Below are 16,290 nucleotides of genomic sequence, written 5' to 3'. Positions count from 1 at the left end.
ATCTATATAATTCTTGTAGTACTTCCAGTATCTACATATGCGATCCAATTCACATCATAATATATGGATTATAGATGATAGTCAAAGGCTAAGATTGACTGTAAATCAGAATATCTATTATGCTTACAACTATCCTGCCACAATATTATGTTTATTTATGCATGCATTTAACCAACTATACAGGAATAGTACCAGTTTAGTTCTATTCATTAAATATTACCATAGTAACATTCATCTTAGCGTGAAAAGGGTAAAGGGCATATTGGTTGTCTGATATCTGCGCACATATATGTAAGCACTATTCAGCACGTTAAATATAAGTTAAAGAATTGAGTAGAGAGTACCTGTTTCAAAACTTAATTAGAAAATATATATTCATGCATTTTGATTTGGTTCATGAATAGATCCCTTGAAGGATAGCCAAACGATAACTAAAAATTCATATCAGACGTCAAGAAAGAATAAGCAAAAACTATACTTGCCAATGCAGGACTCGCACACTTTCAAGCTATAACAAAATGGAAATAAAATACTGAAAGCTTATTGTGAGTTATCATGGCAAAATAGAAAAATTTTGAGATTAGTGAAAGATAAAAATAAAAATATGAATAAGCTAGAAAGATGAAAACTTATCTTGTATTAGTATCCAGCCCATTGACTTCTATCTTTATTTTGTTTGATAGCCACAGAATTGTTGGTATAAGGATAGCAAACACAAAGCACAGTCTATGCCTATATGGAGGTGTACGAAAATGGGAGCACAGTCGTGCTGATAACGTGTTATGAAATAAAAGTAATTTAGTAAAACATGAACAAGAACATGATATGAAATAAAAGCAATTTAGTAAAACATGAACAAGAAATAGAGATAGAGAGAAGGAAGAGTATTTCTTCTTCAATTGTGTGTATTTTCCTATTTATTACAAGACTTTTATATAGGCATGAAAAGTGAAGAAAAATATGTCATTGAATATGTCATTAAGCATAAAAATATGTCATTGAATATATCATTAAGTATAAAAATATGTCATTGAATATGTCATTAAGCATTTGAGAAGATAATGGACGAAGAATAAACATCCAGTTTGATTTTTCCTATAATAATTAGAACCTTAATTTAAAAAGAATGTTAGGTCAGCTCATATGTGACTTCATTCACTCAATTGTAGTCACAAAAGATACTAGTACAGCACAAAGGAAGACACCAAAAAAGAAGAATTAAGGGCAGTGGGTCCCATTCACAACAGCCCCCAAATTAATGTACAATTCCACTATCTTTCCACCAAGAAAGGCACCTTCCCTTCAATCACTCTCTTTTTCCTCTTAACCCTCACTCTGTGTTTGTGTGTGTTTGTGAGGCCCTTTCCCCACTCCATAACCACTCTTTTTTCTTTAAACAACAAAAACATAGCCCTTTACAGTCAACTCTTTACCCATCTTCTGTCCCTTTGTTTTGTCCCTTTTGTCTCTCACCAAACCTCTCAATTCTTGTGTAATATTTGTATTTTCCTAACATTCTTGCCCCTTTTTTGTTTTTCTTTTTTAAAAAAAAATTGTTGTAAATTCTTGAATGTCAGAGCTAATGAAGAACAAGTGCTAACATTTTGAACCAGAAAGGTGGCAAAGTTTCTATAATTTTGAGTGTTTTACTTTTTTTTTTCTTCTAAATTGACTCATATTTGGAGAAAAAAAGTGGGTTATAGTTTTTGGGTGTTTTGGAAAGAAAGGAGAAATTTCTTGTTTTGTTTTCTCTTCTTTCCCATTTTTTGTATTTCCTCAAGTATTATTGCCTTTTTTGTGAATGAACTTTTTGATACTTGTAAATGTAGAATGTTAGGGCTAATGAAGAACCACTACTGAAAATTTGTACGTCTGATATTTGGGGGAAAAAGTGGGTTAATTGGTGTTTTTGGAGAAAAGGGGAGAAAAATTATCTCTCTGCTTTGAGTTGAGTCTAAGTGAAAGTGTGAAAAAGTGAATAATGGTGAGGAAACATGGATGGCAGCTACCAGCACACACCTTTCAGGTCTGATTTCTGTTGATAATTGCTTTCCGATTTGATAATAATTGTCCGTCTGATTGCTTTATTAGTAGTGATTACTCATTGATAGTAGTGACCTACACTTCTGGTTCATTCTATGGTAAGTTACTTGTGAAATTTGAGGAGTTCAGTTGTTAAGAAGGTGCAAGTAGCACTCATTGAGGATAGAGAGAGAGTCCTTTGAGATGGTTTGGCAGGACATCAGCCTACAGATGCACCGGTCCGTAAGTGTGAAACTATGGTGAGTGAAGGTGATAATAGGGGGCGGGTAGACCTAAAATTACATGGAAGTAAGTTGTCTTGGAAAACCTACAAGCAAAAGATCCATATAGGTTATATGTACCAGTTGGGAATATTATATATATATATATACACACACACACACATATATATTTTTCACTTTTATTTATTTGGTATTGATGATAACCTGAGTTGAGCTTAAATGAAGCAGTGACGATGCATATTGCGGACCCAAGCTTGTTGGGACTGAGGCGTGGTTGTAGTTGTAGTAGTTAAGGCTTTTTCAGCAATTATATTGTGCACAGCTATGAGGATTAGAAATTGTTTTATGGTCTATCCTTCTAAGGTGGTTTTTCTGTTTTTATACATTAATGAAATAAAGCTCATGAAGAAAGGAGATACAACAAATGTAGCTTAAGGCAACTATACTGTCAATGGTTAATAATAAGCATAGGCTATGTCTTTTGAAATTTCAGGTTGCCAACCTTCGCAAAGGACATTGATATCACTAAGGATAAATGCAAATCCTAGATGAGTTTGTTTGGATTAAGATGCTATTGAAGTTTAACTTGAGAACAACTAGGAATTTGTAATATGAAACTTGGTTAACTTGAGAACAACTAGGAATTTGTAATATGAAACTTGGTTCCTTTTTCAAAAGTTTGCAAGTTTTCCCCATAAAGAAGAGAAGGACGAATAACTTGTCAATTTTGGCGACCTCTTGGCACTGATGATCTTTTTTCGGATAGGTTAATCCCCAGCAGTTGGAAATTAAGAAATGGATTTAGGAATATTTAAATGAAGGGAAATGGTCAATATTAGTTAAGGACAACCTTTAGGTAATTCACATTCTTGAAGTAGAAAAAGAAATGCATCATGTTTCTGACATTCAGGAAACTTGTGAGTTGTGACAATGGAAAATTAGTTTTTCACCGTATAATCCTGACATTGCTCGGTAATTTAGTTTACAGATCTCAGTTTTTCTTTCTTTTGCAACCATTGTAAATGTTCAGTGATTTTCTATCATAATGTAATGGCAATGGCCTTTCGAATTTGGCTTAGTTGTGTAAAATACTTCAGTTGTGCCTGTGCAATATGTGGCCTAAATGTTGGACTCTTGATTTTGCAGGTTGTTGCTATAACTGTATTTTGCTTGTTAGTAGTCGCATTTTATGCTTTCTTCTCCCCTTTCCTCGGAGGACGCATTTGGGAGTATGCTTCAATCGCAGTTTATTCACCAGTGGTATGTGATACGAGTAATTTTATACGTATCTGCTATATATGCATCTCTTGCATCTGTTTTCTTTAGCTGTCAGTTTAGAAAAAGACAAACAAAATCTTGAGCATTTGGTCTTGAAAGGCTTTTTGGAAAGTATCGTCTAGTTGGTCATTTTTCTGAACTTCAATTATGTGTATCTGGATCTTCATCCATCATTTGGCTAAATGCTATTATTCTCATCCTAGTGTTGCTGGACATTGTTGGGACGACCGTGGAGAACCTGCTCTGATTCTATTACGTGTCTCTGATCTTCATTCATTATTTTTGCATGCTAATTTGTCCTAATCTATGTGACAAGCTCTCTGTTTTAGGACATCCCCAAAATATGACTATTTGGTCAAATTCAAATGATTCGTGATATGATGTTTCTACAATGAAACAAACTTTTAAAATGGAAAAAAGAACTTTGAAAAAAAATTCATTCTATTACTACCATATTATAAATCAAAATAGCTTCTTAATCTCCATGTCTCGTCAAATATTGGTTAAAATCAGTGTTATTTTGTAAATTTATTTAACTAAGGTTACTTGATCCTTATGTCATATTGCAGGCATTGCTTGTTTTTGTTCTTTATGTTCGGAGTACTGCAATCAATCCTGCAGATCCAGGCATTATGTATAAATTTGATTCTGGACGAATGAATAACACCAACTCAAATCATGGATTGTCTGCAAGAGATCTGCCTGGGAAATTTGATGAACATAGTAATGATGCACGTTCTTCTCTGTCGTCAGCTTCAAGAAGTTCCATTGGCGCTGCTAACGCTATCAAGAAAGGTCGACTAGAAGCAGAGAGATTAGATAAGCAAGTGGTTTCTTTGAATAGAAAGTCTTCTTGTTGTAGGATTGGAGGAGTCTTTTGCTTTTTATTTGTACATGAGGATTGCCGCAAAACAGATGGAGCTGCTGAGGAAGTGGCAGGTGAAGATGCTCTGTTTTGCACATTGTGCAATGCTGAGGTAGATAATCTTTTTTTTTTTTTTGTGATGATTTTATCCCGTGCTTTTCACCATTTGAGATGGGCATAGTTTGAAGCTTGCATGATACCCTAGTTGCGGAAAGTAATGCATGAAAAGTTGCTCTTAGTGTGTTTCATAAGCCACAAGAGCAAACATTTCCATAAGTCGATAAAGGCTTGGATGCACATTTTAGAATTCACATGTATAACAGCATAAGATTGAAAACAACCTTACTGTCGTGGATGAAATATGTTGATGCAATGGTATTATGCCGATATCTTAATATCATATGTAATATGTGGGAAAACTATATCTATGCGTGCAACTTAACATATCATTGACGATGACACTGAATGGGGATTTCAAGTCAGGAGATGGACTGGGAATTGTCTTTCTTGCATTGAACTGTGAAAATAAAGAAGAATGGAAAACTTGTCTTTAATGACAATGTACTAGAGGAGCTCCTCTAATAAGAGTCTTAGGCTACTTTATTGTAAATAATTGTTCTCAATGCACGGTAAGGTAAGCGATTATTTTTCACAAGTAAATACATAATATTCTACATCCTACCTATTCTGAACCAGACACATTTTAACATATAGTTTCATACATTCTCTCGACTTTTAACTCTTCATAGACTATTTCACAACATGATCTGCTGCACAAATTGTTCAATTATATACAAATTGAGAGATTTGATAGTTTATAAATATGGACGGGGTAGGTACATCCATGTGTATGCAGAAAAACTCAACATCACATGGCCATTTTATGCTCCTTCTGTTTCTGTCCTAGTTTTTCATTATTTTATTTTTTTAATAACTGAGAACTCTCCGAGATAATGCTAGTTCTGTTTCTGTCCTAGTTTTGTGGCTTAGGCATGTGACTCAGTGCAGATTCCCATTGTGGGATATGTAGACCACTTTACATATCTGCTTGTGGACGACGTAGGCATAGCTCCCTATAAACTCTGACTGCTTGGTGTGTTGCAGGTGCGTAAGTTCAGTAAACATTGTCGAAGCTGTGATAAATGTGTGGATGGATTTGATCACCATTGTCGGGTATACATCTCAGTCATCTATGGTACATCTTATTCTGATTTCTGTTACGGAACCCACTTTTTTATATTTTTTACGAGGAAACTAACCATATTTATTGAATGGACAGTGGCTCAACAACTGTGTTGGGAGGAAAAACTATGTTACCTTTATATCACTGATGGCCACCAGCTTGGTCTGGGTATGTTTGAGGCAAATCAGTTACAACAGAATGATTGTGTTTTCATCAGTGAATCACTCACACTTTTTTGCAGCTTGTTACTGAGGCTGGAGTTGGAATTGCTGTTATGGTACGATGCTTTGTACACAAAAGGAATATGGAGGCTGAAATTGTTGATAGACTAGGGAATGGTTTTTCCCTGGCCCCATTTGCAACTGTTGTGGTAACTTTTACATGAGATATACTTGCACTGATCACTATTCTGACTGGTTAATGAGAAAAGAGTGCATGTTCATAATTTGTGATGCACATTGACTTTTTATGCAGGCTGTATGTACAACAGTTTCATTGCTTGCTTGTGTTCCTTTAGGCGAGCTTTTCTTTTTCCACATGATACTGATAAGAAAGGTAGATTGTTGATGATTTCTTCTTTGTAGTTTGAATTGGAAAATGAAGTTTTTGGGACAATGTCAAGATTTGAGATTTTGCCTAAATGCCTATATCTTTAACCACAACTGGAGCATGTATAAAGGAGGATTATTGAGTTTTGAAGATCTGCAGTGAAAACTTATTCTGATTCTTTTTTCAAAATTACCTTGCTGTCAGGGCATTACAACGTACGAGTACGTCGTAGCTATGAGGGCCATGAGTGAGGCACCGGCGGGAGCATCTGTAGATGAAGAAATGCCGAACATTGTATACTCTCCATCAGGGTCAGCTACAACTGGCTTCAGCGGTGGAAGTTCTTTGGGCCTGCAATACAAAGGAGCATGGTGCACCCCTCCTAGGGTGTTTGTTGATTATCAGGTATTATTAGTATCAATTGAAAAAGTTTTAAGTACTGAAAGTTCAAGTCTCCGTTGGTTAGCAAAGAGGATGCCTTTATCCTTCTTTTGTTTGCTACTTTGAAACCTATACTCCTGTTACATGGAGCATCCCTTAGAAATAGTGAACCTAGGGCCCGAAGAGTGACAATTATGTCCTTTAAGATTAAAAAAAAATACATACTCTCTCCGTCCAATTTATGTAAACCTGTTTGACTGGCCATAAAGTTTAAGAAAAATGAAGACTTTTGGAATTTGTGGTCCTAAACAAATAAAAAAGGTGGCCAGAGTATTTGTGTGGTCATAAAAGCTTCTCATTAAGGGTAGAATTGTAAGTTTAAGTTAAATTGTTACCAAATTTAGAAAGGGGTCATTCTTTTTGGAACGGACCAAAAAGGAAATAGGTTCACATAAACTGGAACAGAGGGAGTATAATTTTAGTTAAAATTTATATTTCTTATCATAAAAGTAATCCATGGAGGCTAAGTTTCTCCTTGAGTAGTTTTAATCTATGTTGCCTGAAGTCTTAAAAAATGCTGTGTGGTGCGTGTTGGATCCTCCAAAAGTAATGCTTTTTTGAGGATCCGATACGGGTGCTGCAGCATTTTTGGAGAGTCCAAGCAATATAGGTTTTAATTAATGAATTACCCTGCCTGGACCCGAATGGTTCTGTTAAAGAATGAGGCTTATGAAAAAGAAAGGTTTAAATTTGGGAATTCTGATCAAACGAAATCACATAACACTGACCTCATGGATGATTGATCCAAAATCTTTCTGTAGCTCTCTCTTTTTGGTGTGATACTACAAGATATAGAAAAAGTTGCTTGTCTCTTTGTTGTCTCACAACCTTCATTGCCACCGCCTCTAACTCCCATTTATCATTATTATATACCTAGAAATTAAGTAGTATTTTTTTGGTTTCTGCAAACTCCAAAGTTTCTAGAATTTCAAAATTAGGCATTTTTTATTCTTCCAGAGTTCATATTACTCTGCTGGGTGGGTGCATCATCACTCTAGACACGGGTGCATTAGGTGCTTTGTTTGCCATTTCACTATCCATTTAGATGGGTGATAGATTTTATTCATACGAAAATCCTATGCACAGTGTTACTTTGGGACTTTCTGTGTGCCATACATTTAACAAATTACTCTCGATGGCTAAGCTTAAATAGTTATATCTGATGTAATGTAGTATCGGTGTCCCACATCGGGTAAATACAGAGCCTGATGTTCTGTATTTACCCAATGTGGGACTCTCTGATGTTCTGACTGTCTTTGAATTGATGACCAGGAAGAAGTTGCACCACAGTTAGAGCCTGGAATGGTCCCATCAACAGTTGATCCGGATGCAGCTGGTTTTGTTGAAAAGGGAAACAAGGGACCTAAGCGGCCTGTTAAGATCAGTGCATGGAAACTTGCAAAATTGGATTCCAGTGAAGCCATGAGAGCTGCAGCAAAAGCTAGAGCATCCTCATCTGTTTTACGCCCTATAGATAACCGTCGTTTTGATCCTGAATTGAGCTCCAGTGAGAACATGAGTGTCAGAAGCAGTATCAGTGCTGATACGGGAGGAAATAGGGACTTGAGAAATGAATTGAGGAATTCACTTGCTCCTAGTCAAGGTAGCCGGGATGAGTATGAAACTGGAACTCACAGTGTCAGTAGCTTTAGCAGTCCGAGCCATGTGCATGAATCAGTCACACTAAGCCCTCTCCCACAAGCTCACAGCTTAGGCCATCTCAATGCTGCCATTGCCCCAGAGAGGGCCCGGACTTCTCGGGCTGCACTCCCTAATCATAACCACCAAGTCTTACATTCTTCAGAATTTGATGAGAAGATCATGCAGAGGAATAGTACCACCGATCCGTTATTGCTTTCAGCTCCTGCCCCTGCAGCTTCTCTGCTCAGAGATGTTAAACGAACGTCTGTTGTTTGGGACCAAGAAGCTGGAAGGTATGTGTCTGTTCCGGTATCAGCTTTAGATGCTCGTACAAGGCCGTCCATGCAAGGAGGATCATCAAATCCTAATGCTGGATCTGCTAGTAATGACAAGAGGCCAGCCCCTCTCCCTCGAGAACCTTCACAGCCTCCCGCAAAGCCTCCAGTCGAGCAGTCAGAAAAGCTAACATATACTGGAGAGTCAATATTCTTTGGTGGTCCACTTTTGCGCGGTCCAATTAAGGACGGACTGATAAATGAGAGGGGCTCTGGTAGAGATGGCCAAGAGAGGCTGCCATTTAATTTGCCTCGCGAATCCAGGTTCAAAAGGGATGCTGCTTCCCATCAACTTCCCGTGTTCATTCCTGGTGATTTCGAGTCAAATAAGTAAAACTTCCGGGACTAGCAATGGATGTTCACTTTGCATTTGCCTTTGCATAGCAAGGGTTGAACAGAAGAAACCCCTCGAGCTATAGCTGGTTTTGACATTCCAGGAACCTTGCAGTCTGTTGCAGCCACTGTACATTCCGAGGTTCCGGTGGTTTCTTCTCGACGGATTGTTTAACTTAACACGACGGAAAAATGAATGTAGTGTTGAGGAGATGCACTCCTAGTTCCCTCTCTGAACCTTTTGTATGTAGAGCTGAACTTGAATGGTAGAGTTAGCTTCTTGTAGCAATTTTGCAATGAGAAGTCTCCGACTTCATTACCTTTTTTCTTTTGCCTGAAATCAGACTATATTACCTGCATGGTGCAATTTGGTTCTTATTTTATGCCATATTTATATTACCTGCACGGTGCAATTTGAGTTCCAGACCATTGAAAACCCAATCCAATTGTGTGTGTGTGTGTGTGTGTATATATATATATATATATATATATATATATATATATATACAACAAATCAGATATGGACTATGGAGACTCCTAAAGTTGCCATGATTTTTCATTTAGACATTTTAACCAGATCTTGTTCTGATTGAATACTTATAGTAGATTGTACCAATCAAACACATTTCGCATTGGCTTGAAAATATCTCAAGCTCGTATATGTAAGCGCTCGTTTAATAACTTTAGTGTGAAAGATGAACCTAAGAAATCATTTAAATGGCTAATTATTTCATGTAAAGAGCGCTTGAGGTATTTCCAGGTTAGTGCAAAATGTGTTTGATATTTGCTACTAATTTTCACCAACAAAAGTACTTAGTTTTGTCCACCAAAATTTGGACAAACGAGAAAAATCAGCCGAGGTTTGAATCCTAATCTCTCATAAGTTTAATCCCACTTTATTAGCTGCTAGACTAGAAAAATTACTATATTAACCATTAGACCACACCTTTTAAGATGCTTTTTTTGGCACCTGCCCTTTTACTTCCAAGTTCCAAGCAATTGCAGATGTAGTCATGAGTCATTGACAGATTTTCACTTGGATTATCGATCAACTAAATACATTTAACCTTTACTAACAGAAATATCTCTTTTGGTCTCTCAAATAACCAATTCTCGGAAACTCAAAATACGAGTAGTAGGAAAAAATGATACTATTAGTATAAAAGAAGATATACTTACAGATTTACCTATATCTATCAAGTCTACGATAATTTATTAGTAGAGGTTTTATTGATTGATGATTATAGTCAATTAGTTGTAGTACCAAAAAGTGATACTCTCTTAATATATAAGCACTCGTTGAGTTATTTACCCCTTTAGTAAATAGTAAAATTGTTAAAAGGTGTACAAAGCTATAATAAGTCAAATATCATAGTAGGGATGAATATAAATATATAATTATAGAATCAGCCAAGTACCATACTAATTTTAAAATAAATTCCAACACTGGAGTATTTTTCAATTTTTTAAAAAAGAAGAGCATTTGTCAACAGATAGACCAACTTCTCAAAGCTTATTTAATTTGTATAACTTCCTCACGTTCATATCTTTTAAGGAAAGATTCTTTTGAGTTGAAAGTTTTTTCCCTCAAGCTACCATTTAAAATGGTTGTTTTAATTGCTTTTATTTTGCATTTCCTTACCCAGCTTTTTTAAAATTAGACTAGGTGATAACAAACAAACTAAAGATCAAGGAAATAAAAACTAAGTAAAACAATTAAAGATAGACATTAGAATTGATAAAATAAAGGTAATAATTAGATCAAGACTTAATCACCTCTAGGGAGGGAGGGTAGGGTGTACGCAAACCTTACCCATATCCGGTGGGTAGAGATACTATTTCCATTAGACCCTCGGCTAAAGAAAAGATAAAAAGAAGCAGTGACGACAAACAATAACAAGAACAAGATATTAAGAAAACCGAAGCAAAAGATAGCAATGAAACAGTAGGTAGTGACAACGATCTAGGAATAACAAGATACCATACTAATACAAAAACTACCGATATGGGAAAGAAAAAGTAAAACGCTCGACTACCTACTATCCTTCTACTCTAATCCTCGGCCTCCACACCCTCCTATCAAGGGTCATGTACTCGGTAAGCTTAAGTTGTACCATGTTCTACCTCTACCTCTCCTCATTCCCACCAAGGACAACTTCTCATACCTCCTAACTGGGGCATATGTGCTTCTCCTCTTCACATGCATGAATCATCTCAGCCTTCTCTCCCGCGTCTTAGCCTCCACGAGGGCCACTTACTCATTTTTCCGAATATTTTCATTTCTAATCTTATCTATCATGGTATGCCCGCACATCCATCTTAATATCCTCATTTCAGCTACTTCCATCTTCTGAACATAAGAGTTCTTGACTGGGCAATACTTTGCCCCATACAACAAAGTCAGCCTAACCACTTTGTAGAATTTATCTTTAAGTTTTAGTGGTATATTCTTATCACACAGGACACCGGATGCAAGCGTCTATTTCAATCACCCTGCTCCGATACGATGTTCTTATTCTTCTCTTCATTCAAGCGTTTATGAAAGTATGCATGTCATCTTCGTCTGATTTGTGCCTCTTCCAATAGAACTTTGTCTTCCTCGTATTTGATACACTTCACTTGCTCGAGGTCATGGGCCTTCCTTTCTCTGACCTTGGCTAGCATGTACAACTTTTTGTCCCTCCGCTCGACCCCAAGTTTCTCATACAAATGTCCAAACGCTGCAATCTTAGCCGCGGTAACTGCTAACTTCGCCTCTTTCTTAGCCTTCCTCCTATACCACTTCCTGTTCGTCTTCTTCTCCTCATCTACACTCTCAATTAACTTCAAATACACCACTTTCTTGGCTTCTACTTTTCTTTGGACCTCTTCACTCTACCACAAATCCCTTTTTGTGGCCGTCAGAGTAACCTTGCGAGATCCCTAACACCTCTCCCCGGCTACTCCAATACAGTTCGATGTTGTAACACTCCATAAATCCAGATTAGTTGTGGATGCGTTAAATGAGTATTAATGTGACCTTTTATACACGTGAAGTCCTATCGGGATGAGTATGGTTGAAAATAATTATTTTAGAATCAAGACCGAGAGTGAGGTGCATAATATTCAATAGAATCGACTAAGTTTATGGGAGGTCCGCCTTATAGCCTTAGACAGTGCAAGGCCATGAAAACTCATGGCCATAGACAATGCAAGGCCATAAAAACTCACGGACATAGACAGTGCAAGGCCATAAAAACTCAGCGCCCTAAACAGTGCAAGGCACTGTAGTTTTAGCGCCTCTGATGGCGCCTTGCACAGTTATTTTGGCGCCCCTGACGATGCCTCACGCCGATGATATTTATCCGAGCTACTTTTATTTTCTCCTCAATTTTTGGGACGCGTACACTTATTTAAACCCTACCTCGTTCCCTACAACCCCAAACCCATACATTTGCTCTAGAAAGGGGAGCTCTCAAGAACCCAACTTCCCCAAGATCTCTCCATCATCCAAGGTAAGTTCTAACGATGATTCTAAGTTAATTTCAATTCTCCAACACTTTATTAACATGGGTAAATCCTTTCACTCATTAGATATTCGATCGAGACACCATTGTTGAGAAAGGAAACCCTAGAACTCGAATTCAAGAGGAGTGAACTATGAAAAGGTAATGTTTCAACTCCCTAATCATTTATAACTATGAATTGATGAATTTTTAGGAGAACAGTGAATGGGTTTGATAAAGAGAACCATAAAAACTATGCTAGGGTTTTGGATTATTGAGTTATGATTGTTGTAAATATTTGGGTAATGAGAAATGGTGTTAGTTACATCTATTTGGGATTGTAGAATCACCTAGAAGTAGTAGAATGAGAACTTGGTGAAGAAAAGACCAATTACTAAGGGATATGAGGCTTTACACCCATAAGGTGTTGACAAAATTCCTAAGTTACTCAAACAGGAGCATTAATGCTAATATTGGTTCCTCTTGATATATATATTGACATAGATTATCGTTGAAAGAGGCGACGAACATCGTGATACTCTTTAAAAAAGGCCAGAGGTAAGGTATGTAAAGCTAACTCTCTTTACGTTTGAGAATGTTTATGATTCTCCCTACGTCCCATTCTTTATGATTGTTACTAGTTTCCTTAGAAAGTAATTATGACTTAGTTCCATGAATTGTTGTAGAACTTCTATTCTCTAGATGGAATAGTTTCATAATCGTTCAATCTCCTATGAGTTTCAGTTATGACAAATCAATTTATTATAAATACATGTCGTAGTCTAGTTCTATTCAGCATTCCAGTATTATGTAACTCGATATATTTCAGTATTTTAGTATTATATATTGGAGTATGATTCTCAGTTCCTAATTCTAAATTCCTGAATGTTGAACACCTGTATTTGGGCCTGAGGCCGCAGTTAATGCTTTATGCATCTTTGGGCCTGAGGCCGCAGTTTATGCTTTATGCATTTTTGGGCCTAATGCCGCAGTTATGTATATGTATACTTGGGTCCGAGGTCGCAGTTTGTGAACATATATATTGGGCCTTAGACCACAGTTTATTTATTCAGATATATAGGTGGTTCATCATTTAAAAGAGGAAGTATTCATAACCTTAATTCCTTTGTTAAGTTTAGTTATCAATTATCATTTGAGTTTCAGTTATCAGCTCAGTATCAGTTTTAGCATTTATATTTCTTTCTTTCGGTTGCTTTACATACTAGTTCAATTCAAATGTACTAACGTCCATTTTGCCAGGGGCCTGCATATCACAATGCAGGTCATGATTTACAGGTTGACGACTCAGAGCGCTAGGATTCACGTACCAGCTATTTGGTGAACCCCAGTTCTTTCGGGACATTATCATTACTTTATAGTCTTCAGTATTTTTAGAGTCAGTGTTTTGAGTACTTCATTATAGGCTTCATTGACTAGAATAACAGTTAAACATAGTCACAAGCTTTTCATGTTAAACAATGTTGACTACTTATATGTTTCAGACTTATATTGGTGTTCACACTTTAATTTATATCAATCAAATTTTCAATATATAAGCATTCAATCAGCTGGTTCGCTCGGTCATATGTAGTCAGGCACCGAGTGCCGTGTTATGTCCAGGCTCAGGTTCGGGGCGTGACAAAGTTAAACTCCACATAACACTTGCGTCCCCACTGCTCTTCCATGCCCCCACAACCAGCAATTTCGATCCCTGCTCCTGAGCTTTGACCTTGGTCAAGGCTACCCACATGATCCTAAGATGACTACGCAACCCTCTTCTTCCTCTTCATCGTGACCTATATATCCATAACCAACAGGCTATGCTAAATCCTAACAATCTCATTCTGGATAACCTTATGATCTGTGATCTTCCCAAGGAGTAGATAATCAATCTGTGTCCTATTACAATCAATTAAAGCACCTAAAACTATTAGAAGCCTTATGAAAAAGGAATAACTCTTGCAGGTTGCAAAATCCTAACCAAAAGTTTAAATGCAACAAGTTCACCTTAAATTTTACAATGTTCAACAACATTGCTAACATAGTCTATAGTGAAAATATACCCTTCTACAATCAAATTTTTTTTTTAAATATATCCTCATTATACTCTTAAGTCCAAATATACACTCATTATACAATCAAAAAAAGTTTTAAATGTACCCTCATTATACTCTTTAGTCCAACTATCCAAATATAGTATGTTGTTACACTTTAAATCCAAATATACCCATATCATTATACTATTGGTTCAAATATACTCTTTTTCCATTATAAATCCAAACATCCAATCCTATGTAGTACCCACTTGGCTTGCCACCTCAACTATTCATCTTCTCCTTTGAGTGTTTTGAAAATCTCATCATATTTTATGGGCGTTTGAACATAAGAATTATAAAATTTTCAAAAAAGTAAAATAATATTTAAAAATTAGAGTTATAATTAAACATGAATAAAATTTTGAATTGTACAAACGAGCTTTGTCGTCATTCTTGGAAATCTCAACTTCCAAAGGATTTAGCAGTTGCTCTTCCTCATTAGATACTCACTAATCCGAAAATTGTTATGATGGAGTAAATAGTGGTTTAGGCTTATTGTAATCACAGCAGCCCGACATTGTTTTACTCATCGATTTCCATTTCGGGGGAATTAATTTGTCCTCCAACTTGAAGATTGTTGCTGTAAAAGATTGAATACTTATTCTATTATAAAAGAGTTAAAAAAAAGTTGATAAAATTAATTAAACAAAATAGAACATTAGGAAGGGTAAATTAATCATATTGTAATTCTTTTATAGAGAAAAAAAGTCAAACAAGTTTCTGAAATCGTCCCTAAAAGAATAATGATCAATATTAGTAAAGTTTTAATTACTACTCATTTTCCAATAGCTGAGCTTGGATCTGTACCAATTACTCAGAGACCCAAAAAAATAATCTGTAATGCGTCTAAACACCAAAACAACTAAGTAGAAAAAGAAAAATGTAGCAGGAGACAGGTAACAAGATGCAATTGATTGTGCACCACGCTGTTTAGTACTGAACACTTTGATATATGCTTCGGAAACTTGAACATCCCTCATTTTTTTTGTATTACTACGAGAGAGTTCACCATAAGAAGCAACACAAATAAGCAAAAGGGAAAAATCATGTCACAATCCAACAATTGACCCAACTGACAGAAAATCAGTTAACCATAAAATAGAAAGAAAAAAAATAGTTGGCATTGATATTAATCTATGCTTCCCTTGACACGTCCATTGAATATCAGTAAATCAATGCACGCAACGCCTCGGAAAGCAATTTCTCTAATCACTTTTTGATACACTAATTGATTAATTAACCACGGGCTATGCCGGATCGGATATATACTATACTAATTAAAAACGAAAACCTACCTTTTATGCTTGAGGACTTGAACCCTAGCTTTGGATCGCTTATATAAGCTGCTAGTAGCACAGGTTTTGGATGAAACCCTAATTGTTGTCATCAAAGTTTGGGCATTGGGCTATATGTTATCAAAATGGGCAGGTTAAAACAGGCCCATACAACTAAGATTTAATTTAAATGAATTATTTTCTTGTTTCAATTGCGTAAAATAACCATAACTCTTTAATGTAATTCATGTACAAAGAGAAAAACAAAAAAAATAATTTTAATTTTGTATTTATCAAGATCTAATAACAAACATGAATATTAAAAATGAACGAACTAAGTTTTACCCGTTTTAACAATTTCGTTTTAAATTAAAGAATGATCAAGAATATTAAAGTATATTGTCTTCTAATCCAAATGATAAATTCAATTAAAATTACTAATTGTTAATTGAAATGAGAGAAATGAGTTTCGATATAATGATGAACAAGAAACCGAAAATGGCAAAGTCCACAAAAAATAAATAAAAACTAATAGTTTTTAAAAGA

At 36.0% G+C, this 16,290-nt stretch overlaps 1 protein-coding gene and 1 non-coding gene across 2 annotated transcripts; one reads left to right on the top strand and one right to left on the bottom strand.

The window, feature by feature from the left end:
• Positions 1 to 1,511: 1,511 nt before the first annotated feature.
• Positions 1,512 to 9,294, top strand: LOC104093729 (probable protein S-acyltransferase 19). The gene is made up of 9 exons (XM_009599527.4): positions 1,512 to 2,026; positions 3,411 to 3,524; positions 4,112 to 4,519; positions 5,512 to 5,580; positions 5,687 to 5,758; positions 5,832 to 5,960; positions 6,065 to 6,145; positions 6,344 to 6,544; positions 7,853 to 9,294. The coding sequence occupies exons 1-9, from the start codon at positions 1,982 to 1,984 to the stop codon at positions 8,888 to 8,890; spliced, it is 2,157 nt and encodes a 718-aa protein (XP_009597822.1). The 5' UTR covers positions 1,512 to 1,981; the 3' UTR covers positions 8,891 to 9,294.
• A 6,054-nt stretch (positions 9,295 to 15,348) lies between these two features.
• On the bottom strand, positions 15,349 to 15,492 carry LOC117276165 (small nucleolar RNA snoR137). Its single transcript, XR_004506391.1, has one exon. It is a non-coding gene; the product is annotated as a small nucleolar RNA snoR137 (small nucleolar RNA).
• Between the last annotated feature and the right edge of the window lie 798 nt (positions 15,493 to 16,290).

This window comes from Nicotiana tomentosiformis, chromosome 5 (assembly GCF_000390325.3).
Source record: "Nicotiana tomentosiformis chromosome 5, ASM39032v3, whole genome shotgun sequence".
Taxonomy (NCBI): Eukaryota; Viridiplantae; Streptophyta; class Magnoliopsida; order Solanales; family Solanaceae; genus Nicotiana; species Nicotiana tomentosiformis.
This window is presented reverse-complemented; position numbering and strand designations above follow the sequence as displayed.

What these genes read in the sequence shown, in the direction of transcription:
- LOC104093729 (XM_009599527.4), top strand. Translation starts at nt 1,982, where the DNA reads ATGGTGAGGAAACATGGATGGCAGCTACCAGCACACACCTTTCAG. An exon ending in GATTTGATCACCATTGTCGG is followed by an intron (nt 5,581 to 5,686) that starts GTATACATCTCA and finishes TTGAATGGACAG; the next exon opens with TGGCTCAACAACTGTGTTGG. An exon ending in GGGTGTTTGTTGATTATCAG is followed by an intron (nt 6,545 to 7,852) that starts GTATTATTAGTA and finishes ATTGATGACCAG; the next exon opens with GAAGAAGTTGCACCACAGTT.